Source organism: Platichthys flesus, chromosome 17 (assembly GCF_949316205.1).
Source record: "Platichthys flesus chromosome 17, fPlaFle2.1, whole genome shotgun sequence".
Lineage (NCBI taxonomy): Eukaryota > Metazoa > Chordata > Actinopteri > Pleuronectiformes > Pleuronectidae > Platichthys > Platichthys flesus.
Window position 1 is genome coordinate 13,100,626 of NC_084961.1, and position 22,923 is coordinate 13,123,548.

The 22,923-nt window shown below is 43.6% G+C and overlaps 1 protein-coding gene across 1 annotated transcript in view; it reads left to right on the plus strand.

Moving 5' to 3' along the window:
- The window catches only part of adgrb2 (adhesion G protein-coupled receptor B2), a 212,820-nt gene that overhangs the window by 161,498 nt on the left and 28,399 nt on the right, over positions 1–22,923 (plus strand). The window contains exons 17-25 of the mRNA XM_062410584.1: positions 5,651–5,754; positions 5,999–6,101; positions 6,596–6,746; positions 8,619–8,688; positions 10,460–10,526; positions 14,773–14,858; positions 16,866–16,964; positions 19,500–19,599; positions 21,106–21,177. Coding sequence (XP_062266568.1) covers positions 5,651–5,754; positions 5,999–6,101; positions 6,596–6,746; positions 8,619–8,688; positions 10,460–10,526; positions 14,773–14,858; positions 16,866–16,964; positions 19,500–19,599; positions 21,106–21,177 — 852 coding nt within the window. The remainder of the gene's footprint in view (positions 1–5,650; positions 5,755–5,998; positions 6,102–6,595; positions 6,747–8,618; positions 8,689–10,459; positions 10,527–14,772; positions 14,859–16,865; positions 16,965–19,499; positions 19,600–21,105; positions 21,178–22,923) is intronic.

A 22,923-nucleotide genomic window follows, 5' to 3' on the forward strand; every position in this document is an offset into this window, starting at 1 on the left:
CGAAGTTTAGCCTCACATAGGTGCTAGCATAGATCCCCACTCATGTCTTGACCATATATTTTATATTTGTATGATTTTGTGATGCAAATATATTAAATAGATCTAAAAGTTTCCAAGTCCTTCAGGATTACACAGTACACAACTTTGGACTATGGATATTACACAAAATCACTGTAAGAGTAGAATGTGGAATGCATTGCTGAAGAATAATAGAAAAGTAATAGACACATGGAAATATAGGATTCAATGGAAAAGAAGCAGTAATGCACAAATTGGACCTAGGAGGAGACTTTAATGCTGAGGGGTGACTAAGACATTCAGATATACAGTTGGTAGGAAGTGGGGGAAGAATGGGAGACACAGAGAGGGAGGGAAAGGTAGAAGGATCAGTGGGAGTGGAGGGAGGAGGAGTGTCAGTGAGAGGAGATAAGTAGGTTAAACTTCCTGAGCTGAAAATAGCTATCTTCTCCATCACATGGTAGCCAAGCTGCCCAGGGGAGCCTGGCCTTACACAGCAGAGCCTCAGCACACTCTTTCTAATCTGATGTCTCTCTCTCTTCTCTCTCTCTCTCTCTCTCTCTCTCTCTCTCTCTCTCTCTCTCTCTCTCTCTCTCTCTCTCTCTCTCTCTCTCTCTCTCTCTCTCTCTCTCTCTCCCCCCCATCCTTCTCTCTCATTCCCTGCTTTTCTCTTTTCTCACACAATACGCACAGAGAAAAACTCAGACACACATCTCCGCCGACTGCAGCATTATATCACTATATCTATTTAGGACAGGGCGTGTGTGTATGTATTTTCATTCCTTCCACGTTATGAAATTGGACAATAGGTCTCAGCACGCATGCATAATCTTACTTTACCTATTAGGACATCGACGGTTGACAAATTGACACGATGAAGAGCTGAGGGATATTTGAGGATGTATACCTTGAGCTACAATTACAAGCAAGTGAATAGTATATTCCATTACTCCTCTGGCCGAGGCTAATCCAAGACAAAAGTGATGGAGAGAAAAATAAGTGCAATAGGCTTCTTGCCATTCCCTGTGCATCCTTAATGTTTGATTCGTCAAGAAAGAACACAAACGCCTGCATATCCTTTGACCTTCCACTCAACATTATATCAAACAGAGCATCTCGTCTCTCACTCTCCTCCCAGGCCTCCCACTAGATGCACATGCTTGTCATATCCCTTGTTCTCTTTTTCTGTGGGTCTCCTCCTTTCTTACGAGGCGGTTTTGATCGCCTCACCTCCATTTTTTCTCCCAGTGTGTTCGCATGTGCGCCGTATTGGTATTCCAGCCTATTTGAATTTTCTCTGGAGAAATTTACTTCCTTTGATGGGCCACGGAAAAACACTGAAAGGGAGGCTTTGATTCTCTCTCGTTTTCTATCCCGTCTTCCCCCCTCCTACTATTCGCTTTTTCTTGCTTGTGCTTAACTCTTCCCACTCCATCTCTTTGTCTGACTAGCTCTCCTACTCCTCCTTTTGAGATGGCATTCTTAAGGCTCTTCTGAAATCCTCTCTCTTGCTTTCTGCCTCTGCCGCCAGCTCATCCTGAATAGAAACACACACCCCAATTCATGCGGCTTAAATACTGACTTTCGATTACTTGACACATCTCCCTGGACGTGCCTTAGTTTGTGAGTATGTGCTTTATTTGGAGCAAAAGACACCTTGGCAGTGAGTGTGTGTGTTTGTGTGTGTGTGTGTGTGTGTGTGTGTGTGTGTGTGTGTGTGTGTGTGTGTGTGTGTGTGTGTTTGTGTGTGTGTGAGTGTGTGTGTGTGTGTTTGTACATCTTGGACATGAAAGTGAACGCTAGCCACCCTAGGAGGTAAATTGAGTTAAATTGTGTGATTGAGAATTTAAAGGCAGGCCAAACATCAAGCTCCTTTTGTGCACGGTGGGGTGCATGCTCTCAACGCGGATTCAGGTGTCGGCTCCTTATCCTTTCAAAGGAACCTCCGGAGATAAACAAAGTGCAGGTGTGTGGTATATCATGACATGAGATCACATAAAATAAAAATTTCCACTTTTTTTTCATATATAGTGTATAAACAGTGCCTTGCATAAGTATTCACCCCCCTTGGACTTTTCCCCATTATGTACTGTTACTAACTGGAATTCAAATAGACTTAAATAAACTTTTTCCCATTTGATCAACACAACATGCACAGTATTTTGGAGGTGCAAAATATATTTTATTGTGACACAAACAATAATGAGAACAAAAAGTTGTCGTCTGTTAGGTGCATAAGTATTCACCCCCCTGACTCAATACTTGGTAGAACCCCCTTTCGCTGCAATTACAGCTGCAAGTCTTTTGGTGTATGTCTCTACCAGCTTTTCACATCTAGAGATGGAAAAGTTTGTCCATTCTTCTTGGCAAAAAAGCTGAATCTCAGTCAGATTGGATGGCGACTGTCTGTGAACCTCAATTCTCAAGTCTTGCCATAGATTCTCAATTGGATTTAGGTCTGTGCCTTGGCTGGACCATTTTAAGACATGAACAAGCTTTGATCCAAACCATTCCTTTGTAGCTCTGGTTGTATGTTTAGGGTCATTGTCCAGCTGGAAGAGGAACCTCCGCCCCAGTCTCAAGTCTTTTGCAGACTGCATCAGATTTTCTTCAAGGATTTCCCATTATTTAGCTCCATCCATCTTACCCTCAGTTCTGACCAGTTTGCCTGTAGCTGTCGAAGAGAAGCATCCCCACAGCATAATGCTACCACCACCATGTTTCACTGTTCGGATGGTGTGCTCAGGGTGATGGGCAGTGTTGGGTTTTCGCCACACATAGCGTTTTGCATTGAGGCCAAAAAGTTCAATTTTGGTCTCATCTGACCAGAGCACCTTCTTCCACAAGCTGGCTGTGACTCCCACGTGGCAAACTCCAAATGGGATTTATTATGGTTCCCTTTCAACAACGGCTTTCTTCTTGCCACCCTCCTTCCATAAAGGCCAGATTTGTAGAGTAGACCACTAATAGTTGTCCTGTAGACAGATTCTCCCACCTCAGCTGTGGATCTCTGCTGCTCCTCCAGAGTAACAATATGCCTCTTGGTTGCTCCTCTGATTGATTTTCTCCTTTTCCGACTCTTCAGTTTGGGTGGACGGCCTCCTCTTGGTAGGTTTGCGGTTGTGCCATATTCTTTCCATTTTCTGATGATGGATTGTATGGTGCTCAGAGAGATGTTCAAAGCTCTGGATATTTTTTTATAACCTAACCCTGCTTCATACTTCTCCACAACTTTATCCCTGACCTTTTTGGTGAGCTCCTTGGTCTTCATGATGCTGTTTGTTCAGTAATGATCTCCAACAAACTCTCAGTCCTTCACAGAACAGGTGTATTTATACTGAGATTAAATTACAGACATGTGGACCCTATTTACTAAGTATGTGACTTGCAAATGTGACTTGTGATGGCAATTGGTCGCACCAGATTGTTTTTAGGGGTTTCACAGTAAAGGGGGTGAATACATATGCAGTCAACACTTTTCAGATTTTTATTTGTAAACAATTTTGAAATCCATTCAATATTTTCCCCCACTTCCAAATGATGGACTATTTTGTTTTGGTCCATAACATAAAATCACGATGAAATAAATGTTAATCTGTGGTTATACCATGACAAAATGTACACAAATCCTATGTTCAATGTAGTTTTGGCACTATTTACTTGACTTGAGGTTTGATAGAAGTGGCTGGATCAATACACCTTTTTTCTCCAAGTCCGACATATATTTTTTTGCCCTGTGCAATGGTATATTATGCATGGTTGTGGTTTTTACTTGCACACATTTTAAGACTAAATAAATGCCATAGATCGCCTCCAGCCCCCATTGACCCTTACAGATCACTTATGGTGCCTTAACGTATGAAAAGAGATATGTCAGTTTCAAATTGTGTGACTGTCACTGCCCTCTTACCTCAATGCATGTCGATGGTGGAGGTTGGGATAATGAAGCTCTTAAGAAGGAAGAGAAAAGTGATTGTTTGTCCCTGTACCCACGCAAAGCAACACACATCCGAAAGCTTTCAGAAGATGAGCACAAATACAGATGGAAGGAACTCAGAGTACAGGGAGAAGGCCTCTCCCGTTTCCATAATACAAATCTAACGTATAGGATAAGTGAGCCATTCAACTTTGAGTGGTGTCGATAATGGATGGATGGATCTTTCTTACAGGTTCTAAGTGCATTATCTGCCTTGGCTGCTTGGTTGATTCTTGAGTAAGTCTTCATGCGTGAGTCACAGAACAGAGCCGTAAACTATAGTAGCAATAATGAGGTCTGTGATGCTGGAGGAGTCCCATTACAGTAATGTGGATAAGTGCAGTGAGTTGGATGCCTCCATTGAGGAATGAGAAGTTAGACTAGACATTGAACTCATGAAACTCACAAAATCTCCGGGATTAGACGTCTTCCCACCGGAGCACTATAAATAGACATATTGACATGCTGGCACCTACTTTAACGAATCTTTATCCGGCGCCAATTTCACGAGAGCGGACCCCAAATACATTTAATGAAGCTCTGTTATTGATCCCCGAAAAGGATACAGATCCATTGAGCCTAGGCAGTTTTCAGCCTGTCAGTTTAGTCAGTGTGGATTGTTAAGCGCATACTAAAGTCATGAATTTGAGGTAGGATTTGTGAAGAGGAGGTCATCCTCAGGAAACCTCACATGGTCTTATATGGATGAGCCGGTGAGACAGCACTGCAGTAGCAACCATCTCCTCTGATGCAGAGAAGGCATTGGACAGGACAGAGGGGATTTTCAAATACAGTTCATTGAACTGTCCCTCTTTCAAACCTTTTAAGTGGAATGAAGTGGAATGAAGCAGGGAGAAACATATTTGCATTCATTGTTCATTTTATTTCTAGAAGCAATAGGTGGGAGGGGGGAAGCAGGAATTTAAGGAAAAACAGGCTTTAGAGAACACATTTTATTTTTTATGCAGATGACCTTGTCACCCCTTAGTCTGTTGGACACAGATTTCTGGTCTGAAGATTAAGATTAGATTGTATTGTTTATTTCAAACATTTTTTTGTTCATGTCGTTGTTTCAGAGTAGTTTAATTATGCTTCATTATTTGACTTCATCTCACAGACTGTTGTATTTCTAATTAAAGGTAATTGCATATAATTAGCATGCTAACATCAAAAAGGGGACTACCAAATTATTATAACCCAGGGAGTGTAACAGTTAATAAATACTGTAAGTGCAAAGCTGGAAATGTGCCGGCAACTACTTTAATCTGTAAAAGCAGCAGCACAGTAACTGGATTTATTCCAAATTACTTCTCTCTCTCCTCCACACATATCTACCTTAGCTGCTAACTTGTTGGGTTTTTGTCGTTGTTTCGAATGGAAAATATAGTATCACAGGATTTTGTATCTTTTGGTCACCTGAAAATGTATGTGTTATTTATTTATATTGTTCATAGCACATGCTTATTTGCAACACCCATCAGAAGAATGGCTTTTGTGGGAATAAAACTATAATATCAATAGAGCACAAATTTAGTAAATCATATTTTGGTGTTTCAAGCTATTTACATCTGAAGGCTAAAATGCTGTGTTAATTATTAACCGTTACCTTATTCCCCTCTCTGTTCCTCCCTCTTCCCCTCCCATCACTCTCTCCAGGACATGGGTCCTTCCAGCATACCCTCCATGCCCCTGATGGTAGGCTGTGGAGTGTCCTGCTCAGCCCTGCTTATCCTGCTGCTAATCTACGCTGCCTTCTGGAGGTATCAACACACAAACCCACGCATGTACATAGCGCTCTGATCTCCCAAAAAACGCTGTGAGGCCCACGGAACAAATGGTTCAATTGCAGCGGGGGGGGGGGGGGATTATTTGTTTTTGGGGCAACACGCAGGACAGATGGCAAAGCTAATAACTCCAATGTCCAAAAGTGCTGCTGTTCAGTCCATCAATCTGACATGAGTACTTCTCATCATGTCTCTGTCTCTCTCTCTCTCCTCCCTGTAGGTACATCCGTTCGGAGAGATCGATCATCCTGGTGAATTTCTGCTTCTCCATCCTGGCCTCCAATTTGTTGATTTTGGTTGGACAATCTCAAACGCTTAGCAAGGTGGGCCGCTGATGCACCTAATAGGAAGAAGAAAAACCCACTCAAAAAATCTCCTCTAGCGCTCTGAAACTGCATTTTGGCATTAAACCTAGTCAATACACTTATTATAGCCATGGGATGCTGCTGGAGAGTAAGCCTTTAATAAATACTGGAAACAAAAGCATCAAAGGGAAAGCACAGGGTTCATCAGCAGACATGGTGTGTTCGGTGGAGCTCCCAAGGGGAGGCTTCTGGCACGTAGCACTCAGAGTTGTCTGACATAGCTGTGCGTGGTGGTCAGTATCGACACACATCAGGAACACATTTAGAGCCAGGTCCAACTCCCATTATTCTACACATTGCGTCTTCAGCAGACTTCCCTTTTCCCATTTTCCCCTTGTTATTGTTGTGTTAGTGTTTGTTGTCCTCTGCTGACTGGATGAGCCATTTTGACACCTTTCACAAAACTCTTGTAAAACGTCTCCAACTGTGTTATCTCTTCCTTCTCTCTGCAGGGCCTCTGCACTGTGACCGCCGCGTTCCTGCATTTCTTCTTCTTGGCGTCCTTCTGCTGGGTGCTGACAGAAGCGTGGCAGTCCTACCTGGCCGTCATCGGCAAAATGAGGTCTCGGCTCATTCGCAAGCGTTTCCTGTGCCTCGGCTGGGGTGAGCGTCCGCACGCAAAGCACTTCATCACACTTCCTCACACCAACAATGGTCGCATCGAGCACGTTTTTAAATCCGGTGTTTGGATTTAAATGTCAGAAAGTGGCCCAGCGAAATTCATCTGCTCGTTTGTGATTTGGTGGCTGCTGTTAGAAATGTCGACCGTCTGCCTCAGCCCCATGTGTGCCAGATGATTGTCACCATAGCAAATGAAGACGCCTTCATGAATCGGGTGCACTGTTGTGCGACAAAAATTTATCAGAGGGAGCCGAAAGACCGGGCATATTTTACATGACAATGTAACAGATTTAGTGTTTTTTTAAATTGTTGCATTATGCTTAACAACCTCATCTATGTCCCATTTTTCCTTTGCTAACAGATAACAGGACTTAGATTCATTTAGAATTGAAAACACTCGTTCCAGTTCCCTAATGTTATTTAATTGAACACAGCCGAAGCTCGAGATGAATTTTGTACGTGCACACCCACATACAGTGTCACGCTGTACAGTCATTGTGTGAAGGTGATCTCACCCCACACGTCTGTGCCACTCATCCTCCATGCCACTCTATTACACTGCCCTTTCACTGGGTTGTACAATTTGAGGCGACCAGCACTATGGATGTTTGGGGATAATCAAAACATTTGATAACATCTGCACAACACTGGCAAGATGCTTCGAGATAGCCTTAGAAATTCCAACCGCCCACACACACGCGCACACACACACACACACACACACACACACACCGTCTGTCCATCTGTTCATTTCACTTGATATTGATCCCACCAGTCTAATCTGCCAAGTCTCTGATGCCCTTACCTGATACAGAGAAGGGAGAATGTATAGATGTTGTACATTCACAGATGGAGAGAGATACTGACACAGTGGGTGTGTGTGTGTATAGGTGTGTGTTAGGGCTTGTGTGGGTGTGAGTGTTTGGCAGCTGTACAAATTGAACGATAGACTTACAATTGTCTTCCCAAATGATGTGATTGGAAGGGGTTGCAATGGAAACAGGAAATTCCGGGGGGTGTTTGGATCTCGGCCAGATTAGAGTGACGCCTTGACGTGTTGACATGTGTTTCCTGTGTTGCATGTCAATAAGTGCGATTCATCAATGTTTTTGTTTTGTCTAATTGAAAGTTTGCACATGCTACTAGTTAGGGGACTGGCCTGGCTCCTCACCATCTCACGTGTTGATGTTAATGTGATTTTTCTCTAATTGCTTTTCATTTGCAGCCATAATCACAGCTTTGTTAATTACGTGAATATTTCAGAGCCAAAGTCATTACAGACCCGACATATTTCCTTCTTTTTTCTGGCAGGCGCTATGTGACACCCAGTCTCACTCTCTTTCACTGTCATTTTCAAACACTCACACACACACACACACACACACACACACACAGAGATTGCTTGATTTAGCTAATTAATGCATGACTTATTGACCACTCCGAGCAATATCTCACATTTTTATGAACTCCATCAGCATCACTTGCTCACACACTCTGCATTACCCACACCCCGTGGGTCACACAGGGCGGCGTCAGTGTACACAAGACGACAATCCCCATGATGAACTTGAATTGGAGCCCATTTTTCACGCCTGTAGCTCGACCTTCATGTCAGGGATCGCATGCGGAGCCCACAGGCTTACCTGCAGAGCTCTCCATCGGTTCCACTCACACATGCAGGTCTTACATGCTATCGCACGGCTGCTTAGCATCTGAATTGAAAGAACCATATGGAGTTTTTCACGCTGAAGAGGGTAATTTGGCCAACATGCTTCATCGCCACTCTTCGGTCTCGCTGTTGTTCGTTGTCTCGCCTTTTTTGATGTTTCTCTCTCTCTCTCTGTTGCTCCGCAGGTCTTCCCGCCCTCGTTGTAGCAGTGTCGGTGGGTTTCACCAGGGCAAGAGGTTACGGCACAGCCAGCTAGTGAGTACCACAGCAGGTTTTTACCTCACTTGGATGAGCTGGAAGCTGGATGAGCGTAGAGTGCTCTCCAGTTTTCCCTTTGCTGTTTGAGATGATGACTTCCCCAAAGGATTCAGGCTCAGTTTTATTTAATGCAGTAGCTAAGGCAAAGGAGTCAGTATGTAAATGAAGCCAAGCTTTGCCACAAAAAGCTGAATCTGTTCAACCAGGATGACACATTATCTTGTCTCCATCAATCCATCTATCCATCCAATTTCTATACGCACTTATTCTATCACAGATAAACTAAAGAATCTCCCAGCATGCACTTGGAAAAATGTAAACACGTACCATTTCGTCCTAATTTAATGGACAGGATATCCTATTTTTAACGTCAGTTGCAAGAGGGGATCACAGGTGACATTACTTCTTGAATATGACTAATGTTATACTTGAGAATCATTAAAAGACTGCAAAGCATTTTAGAGTAAGAGAGGAAAACTTGAAGTAGATTTTAAACCTCAGGGACTTTGAAGTAGGAGAAAACATCTCAAGGTATCATTTATATGAGTTCAAAGGTCAGAAGCCCTCAAGCTCAATCTGCTTCACCAGAATCATCTGCAATTGATGCAAACATTCCAATGATGATCTGATTGGTCCGCTGGGATGTGCCCTGCAAAGTATCAGGTGTTGCAGGCGTATAAACACGTTTGAATGTATGCATGTTAATAATCAAAATGTCTGAGGATGATATCAGCAAAAAAAGCGCACCTGGCCAATGGCGTATCAGACTGAAGGGAAACATTTGCCCGATGATTACAAATGTGTTCCCTCCTCTTTACTTAAGACCTCGTTAGTATGAGTACTGTACGAGTCTTTCGGGCTGTGTGCTCTTCCTCCTGCGCTCCTTCTTTATTGAGCAGCAATTAAGAGAAACAGTGGGGTTTCAGTTTGCTGTGATGACATCACCAGAGGACATATTTAAACCCGTTCATTCTCTGTAGCTCCCACACCAAAGACAATGAGCGGTGTGAGGATGGGTTTTAGGTGGTGGACATAATAATGCTGCTCAGCACTGAGGGCAATATTTACAGAAACAGGCACTTACCTACCCATGGTAGGTATGGTAGGTAAGTGCCTGTTTCTGGTGAATGGTTTATTTAATTGGTTGCTGTGGTTAAAGCACAACACAATGCAACTTTTTCACACACAGAATCCGAACAAGCAAGTTCAATAGTTTTCATGAACTGTAGATCGTTTAAAAAGATTTAAAAGTCATTAAAAAACAGTATCTCTAAACATTTTAACTTGAAGAATTCCAAACAAAGGTGGAATTGTTCCAGCAGCAACTCTTCTGTAAAAGTTACATAAAAGCTCATCTTGAAAGTTTAGAAATCTTGACATGTTAAAAGTTGCCTTGGGTGGCTATGGATCTGGAGATACAGTGGGTTATCCACTAACCATAAGGTCATTGGTTCAATGCCCAAGTGACCCTGGGCAAGATACTGAACTTTAAATTGGCCCTGTCGGCTGTCCTGGCAGTGTATTGGCAACGTATAAGTGATGGTGCTGCATATAGATGCACTGTGAACTTCTGTAAAACGCTTTGAATGGACTGCAACACTGAAAAAAGTTCTATAAAAACACAGACATTTTACAGAACATATATATCGTGTTACTTTCAGAACTCAAAGAAAGTGAAATGCTTGTGGTGAAGTGATGTTTTACATGCAGTATTTCTGCTTATACCATTTCCTGCATAAACCTCTTCTCTGCACTTCTTCTCCTCCAGCTGCTGGCTATCCTTGGAGGGCGGCCTGCTTTATGCCTTCGTTGGACCTGCTGCCGTCATTGTCTTGGTGAGTCTGCCTGATCTCTCTCGCTCTCTCTCTCTCTCTCTCTCTCTCTCTCTCTCTCTCTCTCTCTCTCTCTCTCTCTCTCTCTCTCTCTATCAACACGAGACTCCCTCACTTTTCTGCAGAGCCAGCCTCCCTGTCTCACCCATTGCATCGTGTAACCCCACAAATGTTTTTGCTAAGTTGGCCTCCGAGCGAGGAGCTTCAAAGCGGCTGCCTGTTGACCTCGGAGATGTTTTCCCTTCCCCTTCACGCCCACCTGCGCATGTGAGCACACACACCCGCGGTGTACACGACAAAATGATGAGTTGAGAACTTTGATCATCGAGTTGAAAATGTCAGCTCAACAAGCAAAACGTATTCTGGCAGACGGGAGTTGCAACACAGGTCTGGACTGAATTGTTATCCAGAGGCTACAGCTCTCACTCATAAGTACTTTTCAAGTATGAGTCACTGTACCCGGCAGATTTAAGGCTGAGTATTATTTAATAACTATTTATTTTCAGACTAAAATATGTGACTAACATTCTGCGCCATAATTAAGATAATCTTTTCTGTGTTCTCTACTTTTTTAACAGCTATAAAACAGATATAATCATGAACAAGTAAATATAGCTGTATATTGTCCTGCTGAGGGCATTAACAGCATCTCAGCGGTGTGTTATCCAGCTGTTGTTGTGGCTGCAGTCTGTGGCTGTTGCTAGAATTAGTTAATTTCCTCTAAATGAATCCCAAGGTGAATATTTTCACCACTAATTTTAATAAGTCTGGATTTTCGGGGTAATTGCTTCTGCCAGCGGTGTTCTGTGGCTTTTACCCATAGGTAAGCAGGGCTGCAGATCCTCTGAGATTTGCAGAAAGCTGAAGATTAATATGATGGATGAATATTAATATAATGGCAACAAAAGAGAACAGAATGAAATGGCTTGGGTGTTGTAAATTTCATAAATATGAAACATGGAGGAGGTGTAATTAAGTATAGAGGTGTGTGTAATTGTGATGCGGAACAGGGGAATCGAACGGACCACTGACAGTCATGCAAAATTAGACCCTCATATGGGTTTACAGGTATTTGACATGAGTGTTGATGGAAGACTAGAATATGTGGATCTACGGGCCAGGTCATCTGACAACTGGTTCACCTTAACACACCCTGTCAATCAAGCTAATTTGTTATATGTGCTGATACCCATGTTGCACATGTGGAAAGTGAACCTGCGATACTGATTTGATAAAATCCGACACGGCGGGAGTTGGTTGTCGCCTGATTTCCGTTGAATCTGTGGAGACTATTTTAATTGTCCCACATTACACCTCAACTCCCCGTCTTCACACGTATTGGTGATTAGGAGACGTCTTCAAATCAAGTAAGGCAACATAAGTCGCAGTGTTACTGCTTGGTGTTAACACTTAGGGAGGAAAGAGTGTTGAAGTTGTTTTCTAATGTGTAAATACAGTTCCCACTTACATCTGCGAATGTGTGCTGCCGGCTCTGCTTGACAAGACCAATACCTTCCCAATAGGACATGGTCACACACGAAATTGACAGTATAGAATAGAACATAAGTTTCATGTCCACCAAAGAGGGAAATGATCTTCTGCTCACCGACCAGCAAACAACAACATGCAAATTCAGATTTATAAACAAGCGACAACATATATCGACTGGTAAAGTCTAGCTAGCATCAAGAGCCAATCGCCTACTGACGCCACAAGTGGGAAGTACGTCACAAAATCAATGGCAATATGAGATCTTTGATGGGACAGAACGCTGTTGTGAGATCAGATGCAGGGTAAGATACCACTTTGACTTCAGTGTCGTCCGATTGAAGTTCATTATGAGGTTTAACAGGTCAAACAGTGCTTGTCTTGCTAACCCTGGTGAAACTGGCTGTGTTGTTGTTTTGTTTGAGTGTCTGTTTGTGTGTTAGCATTTGTCATTGTTCACTGTGTGGCACATGTCAGAAGTGAAGCATGGATCAGACAAGCTCACAGTATAGTGTAGTACAGCATAGTATTAAATGTTCATAATTAAAATTATATATGCAAAGGCAACACAGTCAGAAAACACTGCCTTTTGCAACCAAAAATCTGTATTTATCCTTTAGGTGAAAATACGAACTGTTATTTAATTCAAATTGTTTGACCTACAAAGAGAGAAATTCAATTCAAATCACCCACAATGGTGGGATGTTTGAATCTACTATTAAAAAAAATTACGTTTTGCTTCTACAAACTTTTATGTTTGAAAAGTCAAAGCTCGCAGCTGCCTCGAAGGGCCGAAGGACATTTGCTCTTGTAAGTTGTTTATCAGTGTCTACCGTTTGTTGGTATGTTTCCAACTTTCCTTCATTTTTCTGCCTCCACAATGTTGATGCACTGTACGCTCCACGCCCCAGCTGTTACGTGACGGTCCCCAGTCCCCCGGTGTTGTTGCCGGGGCCCCACTCTAACAAACAGCTGTAATGAGAGCGGGTCGTCGGGCAGAGAAACACAGACCTTCCCACAGGACCCTTCTCTAATTAATGAACCTGGCCCTGGGCAAATAGCAGAGCAGACCGATGCTGACTCACAGAGCCGTGGCCGGACATGACTGGCATGACAATAGCGCTATCTGGCACATCGTAGGTAGTTGTCAGCGGCAGCTCACGAGAGGGACGCAGTTCAGAGGGAGCGTTTCCAGCAAAAGTGTAAAAATCTGCCAGATGTACCAAACCAGTAGACGCGGCAAAGGAAGGAAGAGGCTCCGAGTGTAAATCCGGCTTCTGCAAAAGCTGCAGAAACTGGAATTTCAACTGGCCGCATGAAAGTCAGACTTGAACTTCTCAACCACTCAGCTCTTTCCTGTGGATTTCTTGCAAGTGTGTGTAATATCTATAAAGGAGATTTGCCTTGCCCCGGCTGGAGGCTTCTGTTGGTGACAGATGAAGGAAGGAATCCAAGCAGACATTCAGTTTAGGACCTCGATGAGGAAACGGATCCCTTGCAGAAACAGTTTACAGCGGGGTTGTGATAGAATTTCCTCGCTGATGCACCTCGGCCCTGAAATGCTAAACAACACAAACAGATGAGTGATTTAGCAGAATCTCTGCAGAGGGACACTTAGACGATGGAGGGGAGAGTAGTAGGGAATGTCGGAAATCATGGATTATTAAGAACATGTCGCCATGCAGCAATCGAAAATCTCCCAGATGGGCTCGGATTTGAGAGCAGAAGAGGTCGGCACGTGGCAGGCCTTGGCTCGGATCGTGTGTGTGTGAGCCTAATAGAATCTGTATCACTGGGTCACTACGGCCAGATGTTTGTCCAGCTTAGCTACGGGTTTCTCATTAGGAGCCCGGATGAGAAGCGATCAGTGTTTTTTTTTTTCATCATATATTTTGAAGGTGTTTCTCCACAAATGGAAAAAAGAGCACTTCAAGTGATTATTGCACATTGATAGTTTTCTTTGAACTGCAGCACTTACCCAAAGGTCACAACAACTAATACAATCTAATAGCCCTGTTTCCAGAAATGTCATATGCTGTCATATCTCAGTTATGGATGGATGTTAGAGAGAAAGCAGCCATTTGGAAAATAACCCTGGAAATATGAAGTGATGGGGTGAGGCCAGTGTATCTGGAAATGAAAAAAAATAAAAACTACTTCAGGTTTCCCTTTTTTGTGTGTTTCCTCTTGTATCAGTATTTTCGTCTCTAAGGGGGAACAATCTTCAACAAAAACTCCAATCATGTAGCAATAAGTCCTTCCATGTAGGTTTACTTTGAGCAAAGCACAATTTTAAAGTTAATATTCAAAATCGGTGTACAAGAGTAGGATTTTGTCGTATACAGTGTTTAGGGATTTTGATCGACCGCTTTAGATATTTGAGCCGATCAGGTTTTTCATCAGGTCAAAACATGAAAGATTTTCTGTAGGTAATAGCTGTGGACTTGGGGATTTGTGCACTGCACGCTCTGTGCTTAGAAACCTCATAGAGACGAGCTGGAAACGAGTCGGCGTAAGAGCACCGTCACGTTCTGTCTGTACGTATGTGAGACAATTAATAAGTCATCTGCAATCAGCGGAAACATTGAGAAAATAAGTAAAGCAAAGCCGTGCATGAGCCGAATCCCTGATGTCAGCCACGACTATTACCGTGATTCTGATCAGACTCCTATCTCCCCTCTCTCTCTCTCTCTCTCACTCTCTCTCTCTCTCTCTCTCTCTCTCTCTCTGTCTCTCTCTCCCCTCTCTCTCTTTCTCTCAGGTGAATATGCTCATTGGAATTGTGGTGTTTAACAAGCTCATGTCTCGAGACGGCATCTCCGACAAGTCTAAAAAGCAGCGAGCGGGGTGAGTTCATTTCCCTTTAACCCTCTGCACACGCACACACACACACACACACACACACACACACACACACACACACACACACACACACACACACACACACACACACACACACACACACACGCACACACACACACACACACATACACACACACACAATATACAAACATGCCATTTACTCATCAGTCCACACAGTTATTGATGGGACCTGACTGCAACTCTCTGCGTTATATAAGTTCCTCCTCGTAGTCAGACACAAACTCGGGGAAGCAAAGCTCTCCTGCCTTCAGGCGCCTCTCTACACACATCTAGTTGTACACCTGTGCTTCGCATATACAAAAAAGTACACACAATTCAATTTGGCAACAAAATGGGAAGACATCTGCTGCGTTCGGTTGCTCTGTGAGTTCTCTCATCCATCACGGTTGCTCCTATGAATACAGGGTTTCCATCTATTGTGCGTGTCATAGGTGAACGCTGTGGAGATGAAGATCGACGGCACATGGAAACATAATTATACACTGTAAACATTGGGATTATGTGGATTAAAACCGTATCGAAATCCTATGAGATTCTCCCCCAGACAAACATGCACACATGATTCATGCATATGCATCCACCTGCAGCATTACTTCAATGCAGTCTGCGGCTGTTCATCATTTTATACTAATCCTACGGGTAGAGACCGCGACAGCTCTCGCAAGCAAATCCATGTTTTCATTTCCATACCTATTGATTCCATTGTTTTCCCTGTCTCCTCTCGTCTCCTCTCCTCCCTCTCCTCGTCTCCTCTCCTCCCTCTCCTCCTTTCCTCTCCTCTCCTCGCCTCCACACACCGTGTCTGTCTCCTCGCACAAATTGAAATTGATTATTTGTGCGTCGCTGCAAGGGTTAACGGTGCAGATTGGCCCTCTGGGGGGTTGATTGGCTTTTGTTGCCCGCTGATGCAACCAAGATTAAACCAGCTAATGTGTACAAACACATTGACACACACAAACAAGTGGAACCCTCCTTTGTTACTGGGAAAAAGTCCTCTGTGTTATACGAGTATTAGGCGCATTTCCTCTCAGGTTTCCAGGAGTGAATGCATCAAAGTCAAGCGGACACACACACGTACATACACACACACAAACACACAGACACACACACACACACACACAATAGTTGGTGGTGTTGCTAACAGGACAGGCTGTCATTAGCCTAATGTATTTCCTTATGAAGCCGTGGGGATGTGGCTGGCACTAAGGCAATGAGCTGTGATGGCACGCTAATGTAGCATAGCCCGTGCATGGCCCCCGTCATTCTTCACTCGAAATACACACACACACATACACAGACACACCCACACACACACTAACACAAACAGAAACCCACACACATACACACACACACACACACACATACACAAGCTGTTTCTGTCCTTCTGAGTAGTCAACTGTAAGTAAACAACCAAAGGAGTCTTTTTCATTAAAGCCTCATTGTGCACAGTCCCACAGATAAAAAAGAGAGACACACACCAGACACACACACACACACACACACACACTGGCGGTGGACTGAGATGCTCCATGTACTTCCTGTCTGTCTCACTGTAATCTGTTAGTCCTCATGACTCTACTGTAACATTGCGATGTCCGTCTCTCACGTTCCTCTCTATACTTGCTCTGAATCAATCTTTGTATTCTGACTGTTTTTATTTTCATTGCTGCAACATTTTTATGATCTGGTTTTAATTTGCCTGTCTTTCTTTCTTTCTTTTTTCTCCCCCCTTCCCCCTGTTATTTTTTTTTCTTTCTTCCACCACTCCCTCTCGTTGTTTGTGTTTTTTTATACTTTCCTTCTTATTTCCTTTTGCAACACCTGCTCATTCACCTGCCGACAAAACTGGAACTTGTGTTTCCACTCCCTCCCTCCCTCCCTCTCCTTCCTTCACATGGTTTTGTGTGTGTCTGTTTACATTTGTGTGTATGTGTGTGTTTGTTTGTTTGTGTGTGCGCACATGTCCTGAAGTGTCCCGGCGGAGGCGCGGAGCCGACTGCTCCTGAAATGCTCCAAGTGTGGCGTGATCTCGAGCACCGCGCTGTCCAGCTCGACTGCCAGCAGTGCCATGTTAGTCCATCTTCATCTTTCCACCTTCCTCTCTGAGTCTCCATCATCATCTGCCCCTCTTCCCCATCTCCCTTCTCTCTCTCTCTTTCTCTGTCTCTCACTCTCCATCATCCTCTCTCCGTCTGCCTCCGCCTCCTCTCTACCTTCTCATCTTCATCCTTTATAATCTCTGGCTGTCGGTAATGATGCAGGATGACATTCAAACTTGCCTGGATGAAAAGAAAACAGATTAATGAAAGGCAGAAAAATACAAAATAAAAACTGTACTGCGAGCCGCTGTTTAATGAGAGCGTGTTTTGATCTAAAGTGGATTTTCCTCGGGTCGTTCAGAGACAACCGGACCCCTGTCAGTTTACTGCGATTTTTCTTTACAGTTTGTTATAACATGTTTGTACAGGGCAGCGCTGCAAAGGTTTAACACAACGGGGCAACAAAGTGTCAGCACGCCTCTCAATTCCTCCGAACACATTTATGTAACTGTCGGTTTAACTATGTTAACAGTAACACATCAAAAATCCCGAGGAACAAGAGGAAAACTGGAATCGATTTGAGTTATTGAACTTTGTCTATTCTAGCCGCATATATTTGAATATTTTCTGAATAGGGAATTTTTTTCTTTAGAATTATGCCTGAATGTGTCAAGGTGCCATGTTTTGTTGAGGAGCGTTCCACCAATTTTGCAAGTCAAAGTCAATTTGCGTTTTACATTGCCTGGGAAAACAGTTGTGTAATGTTCTCTGAGGCTCTGGAGGCGCTTTTTCAAGTATGGAAAAAAAAAATTATATTTCGGCAAGCGCTGCTCAATCCAGTGTTTATTTAACACGGAATACAATGTTTCAAGGGACTTAGCTGGAGACTATGGGACATGTTAAATAGAGTTTAAGCGAATATGAAATGTTTCCATTGCTTAGATTTACAAGTACACCATCTAATAAATGCTTCCCACCCAGTATCTAATATATAGTTTACTGCGAGACGATATCATGCAGGATTCAAGCGGTTGTGAGTGGAATCAGTATACTCTCTGAATTTAAAACAAATCTTCATGCAGCCATATCCATGGTAAAAAAAATGAGGAGTTATCATGCTGGTGTGGCAAGAAGAAAAATATAATACCAAGAGGTTTTTGGCATGGTTTCATGTCGAGTGCAGTCAGTGCATCCAGTCTTTGAATTAAAGACCCGTCTATCATTCTGTTGTTGCAGACATGTAACTGTGTCCTTGTGCAAATCTTTCATAATGGCGCAGTGTTTGGATTTAAAGTCCCACTGTGTTCACAGCAGAATCTCTGCTTTTAGTTTTGCGATTGAAATACGAGGAAATTGTTCTGTGTCGTCACAGAGAAAAGACAGAGACGTCATTGAATACTGTATATTTTCTGAATGGATATATACAATCTAGATATAGTTATTTAAATTCACATTACTGCCCCTCCTCATGCTGCATCATTATATCATTAGATATCATTAATAATACACTGCTGGTATGAATTGGGGCGATAATAATAATCCCAATTTTAAAACAGTTTCTGCAAATGTATTATTTATTGGAATCATACTGTCACAGTAGCATTTAGTATTTTATTCTTTCAGTGTGCATTGAAATATTATAGTTATTCAGCTTTAAAGACTATTAATTGGGAACTTACATCCAGTTAGATACAAATTGTGACAAAGTATGTTTTCCTCACTCAACTTAACTTTTCTCCCGAATGACCTTGTAGCGACTCGTTAAAAAGCACTTACTGTGTTCAATGGGGTACACTCTGCTCAAAGCCTGTAGGTTATACTCAACCATATTGTTAACATCACACTCCACATCAGCTGGAAACTTGACACCTCAACAAGAGGACGGCACAACTTTGGCTTGATTGCTCTTTACTTTCTCGTTTGGCTCTGCACCTCCACAGGGGACGTGCGCGTTACCCGGCACAGCCACACGGAGCTCTCCTTCTGCCCCGCTGACGCTTATAAGTCCATGAATATGTGCTCAAACAGCATGAACATTTTAAATTGCTGTCTGACTCTGTGGAGTCACAGACACTCACACACACACACACACACACACACACACACACACACACACACACACACACACACACATAAACTCGTACTCCTCAGAAGCCCCCCTGTGTCAGTACTTGTCAATGGCCTGTCTACTGCCTATCATCTCACAGTTCGCCTGCATGACACTTACTGTGCATCAACCATGTAATTGTGAGCAATTGTCAGTCTCGTAACGATCTACATGATTACACATCATCCTCCATTTCTCAGTTAGAATATTAAGTCTGAAACCTTGGTGTGCCAATCAGCTCCAGATTACCAGCCAGCGATTGGCGTCTGTGTGTGTGTGCATGCGCTTGTGTGTGTGTGTGTGTGTGAGTGAGTAAGTGAAGTGGAGTTGTGTGACTTTTCAGAACTGACTTGTCTGGTTTGAAACTGAACCCCTTGTTCCTTCTCCTCCTTCCCTCCTTCCCTCCTTCCCTCCTCCCCCCCTCCCACCCCTCTGCGTCTCCTTCTTCTCCTCTGACAGGGCGTCTCTGTGGAGCTCCTGTGTGGTTCTCCCTCTCTTAGCGTTAACCTGGATGTCAGCCGTGTTGGCCATAACTGACCGGCGCTCCACACTCTTCCAGGTGAGGTGTCCCACAACACAAGCAGGAGCTCACGTGCGTTGTGTCCCCTGCACACTTACATCTGTGATCCGTCATGAAGAAGCTGCTTTAGAAGGTCACATTGGACAGCCTCAGGAAGTTCAGCACTGACACACACATGTCAACAGACAGATGTTTTGGTTTCTGGAGAGTAGAAGCTGATTGATGCTCATAAATAAACCAATGGCGCAAACCAAGGCACCATCAATCTATGGGTTTACATGGGATATAGTTAGCGTTGGTGTTTTTGACGTGCATCATATACCACCAGTGTGTGCTGCCTTTTTGGTTCAGTCACTTATTCAGTTTAAAATTGAATTCACATGTGAACTCAGATGTACCATATGTTGTCTGAGCAGTTCAGGTGAAAGGTTAAACCTGAATCAGTCAAATGTCAAATGGTATTAAAGGAAAAACAAGCTGCTGTGTGATTCCCACTGTGGTAAGTTCATTAAATGGACTGACTTATTTAATTTCCAAATCAGTTTTCTTTAATGTTTACAGAGTCATTCAAACTAGGATTACAGTAATAAATCCCATGATAATACAGTTTTCCCCACACCTACAGTATGCTACATATACTTTCTTACTTTTCCACTTTCAAATGTATGAGAACAGGCATAAAAGGCCATAAACTGCTCATGGTTGGTGGTTGTCATGATAACATCACAGGCTTTCTGACTCATGCGATAACCACCTTGTCATTAGTCAAAAATAGTGTCTGTCAACACAGCTCAAAGAAACGCTAATGCAAACCATCGCAGTGTGATATAAACAGATCTAAGCAACTAAAATCTAAATTTTGAACCGGAAACCATGTTGGTGTGAGGCAACAGAGCCCAGCATGCTAACTGTCAAAAGAGTTAATGTATATAATAACCTAAAAAATTTAAAGAATCTCTCACTTGGCTTGGTTTAATACCACCAAACACTTCTGGAGTTTCAGGGGTAAATAGCATTGCAGCCAGATCCAATATAATTGAAGTAACTAGTGACCACATCTTCCAATGTAAAAAGCAACAGGAAAAAAACTGAAAAAGCCTCCATACTGCTCCTGTGGTGTAGCCTAAATGTCTGCTAACGGAAGTGGTGATGCTACCGTAACTAGCAATGCTACTGTGCACCCTGTGCATACTCTTGGGCGAGAGCTTGTGTGCAGTGTATGAATGCAAACATGACAAGAGGCTAAAATCATGTATAGTTGTGTTACTTTTGAAGAGAAGAAAAGAAAGACATTAAACCAATGAGCATACTGAAGCAAATTGCTAAGTTTATATGTTCGGGGAAATCTGTGTCATCTTTGACATCAAACAGCTTCTTCCCTCTGTGACTTGACACGTGTGATGTACGACATGTCTCACAGCGCGAGGTGGGTGTGCGATGAGATGAAAAACATAAATCACTATGAAGAACTGCCACTATATCAAAGAGGTTGTGAGGTATTGAAACTACGTGCAACGACCAACAGACGCCTCTTGTCTCCTCCAGGTCCTTTTCGCCGTCTTCGACTCCGTCCAAGGTTTCGTCATCATCACCGTCCACTGTGCGATGCGCCGGGAGGTGAGTCCGGCTTCTCCTTCTTTTTTTATTTCCCCGAATCCCCTGACGTGCTAAACTCACGCATGTCTAATTCCGCGCGCCCTCCCCTCAGCCCGAGTGACCTCAGCAACACGTTGACAGGTGGGACTCATGCTTGCAAATGTCACGTTAGTTTGTAGGTCAGTGCGAAGTCACGGCGGAACACAAGCGGATCAGACACGAGAGGGATTAGCACGGTATTTATGTCCTATGTTGCCGCGCTCCCTCTCCATAATTCAGTATGATAGTGCGGCATTGTCCGCCTGATCCAAGGCTGCTTTAAGGAGCTTACGAAGATGCTGTATGGAATAAAACGATAAGTCCCTAACTAATACCCCCTAGTGTCTGTTTGCCACAGGCTTTCCAGTGCCCCCCAGGGATGCTGGAAATTTAAACTCATTATGCACATACAGCGCTGAACATGTATTAATGCCCTTGAGACAGACACTCACACACACACTGACACACGCAGTGGAGTTATTCACATTTGCACCGCAGCTACACCAGTGGATTTACAATGGCACCCGGTTTCCGTAACTGTAAATGTGTCTTCTTCCGCACAGCCACCCCAAGAGATCATTATGATATTGAATGCGCGTAAGTGTAAGTGAATTTTTAAAAGCTCTGAATGCTTAGCTTCATTAAATCAATAACACAACTGCAGCGGGGATCAGAGTACAATAAATCCAGGAATTATTTATTGCAAATGTATGAAAATCCTCCCCTTGTAAGAGACCGAGCGTAAATCCTTTGCGGCTGCAGAACAACAGGAAGAGGGGGAGTCCTACACTGGAGGGAGTACGGGGAGAGAACCAGAGTGTGTTACAGTGCAAGAGAAAAACAAGAGAAGCGGCAACACAAAGGGTGATAGTTTGTGAAGTCAACAAAACACACAAAAACGTGCCCGCTGTAGCAGAGCGACGCGTCAAGCTCCTCGGCAGTGCCTGTTGCAGGTAAGGCCAATACACAGGGAGAGAAAAATACACTTACACAATTCTAAAAGAGAGAACGGGGAAAATAAACTGCGATAAAGATGAGTAAGGACACGAAGGCACGGGATCCGAACAAGGACCAAATGGAGGCGATAGGCTTGACCATGCAGTATTAATCAGACGGATGCTGCCCCAATCCTCTCCATTTGTCGCTACACACGTACACACACACAAACACACACACACACACACACACCCAATAAGACCACCCAGCAGGAGTGGAGATGCTGTCGTCGGCTCGCCCAGCGCTTCTTACACTCTTGTTTCCACGCATGAGATTCTTATGGGATTTGACAGCGGCAACATTGAGAAACGATGTTGCGCCTCATGAAGTAACCAGGCCATCTATAATACAGAGCCCGATGGGTGGGTGGGGCTAGGGGGGGGGATCTCGGAGTTGCATGGGATCCATTTGATTTGAGCTGCATTACGAGAACCAGTGCTCCCACTGTGGGCCTGTGTGTTTGCTCGGAAGACGCACGTGGGAGGATGAAGAAGAACAATATGACACCGGAGAGGCCCAGAGGTTAGAGCATCCAATCCCGTACTGTTAGCTTTAATTAGGGCAGCGCGCCGCTGATCTCGCAAAGCTCAAACAGGACACTTTGAAGTGCTGCGGCGTGTGTTCTATACCACTCCGCTGGCAGTTCCATAAGCAAAAGGAAAAAGAGAGTGTCTTTGTGAAGAGCGTGGCATATCCATCCACTTTGCAGCTTTCACGTAATTTGGTATTCCC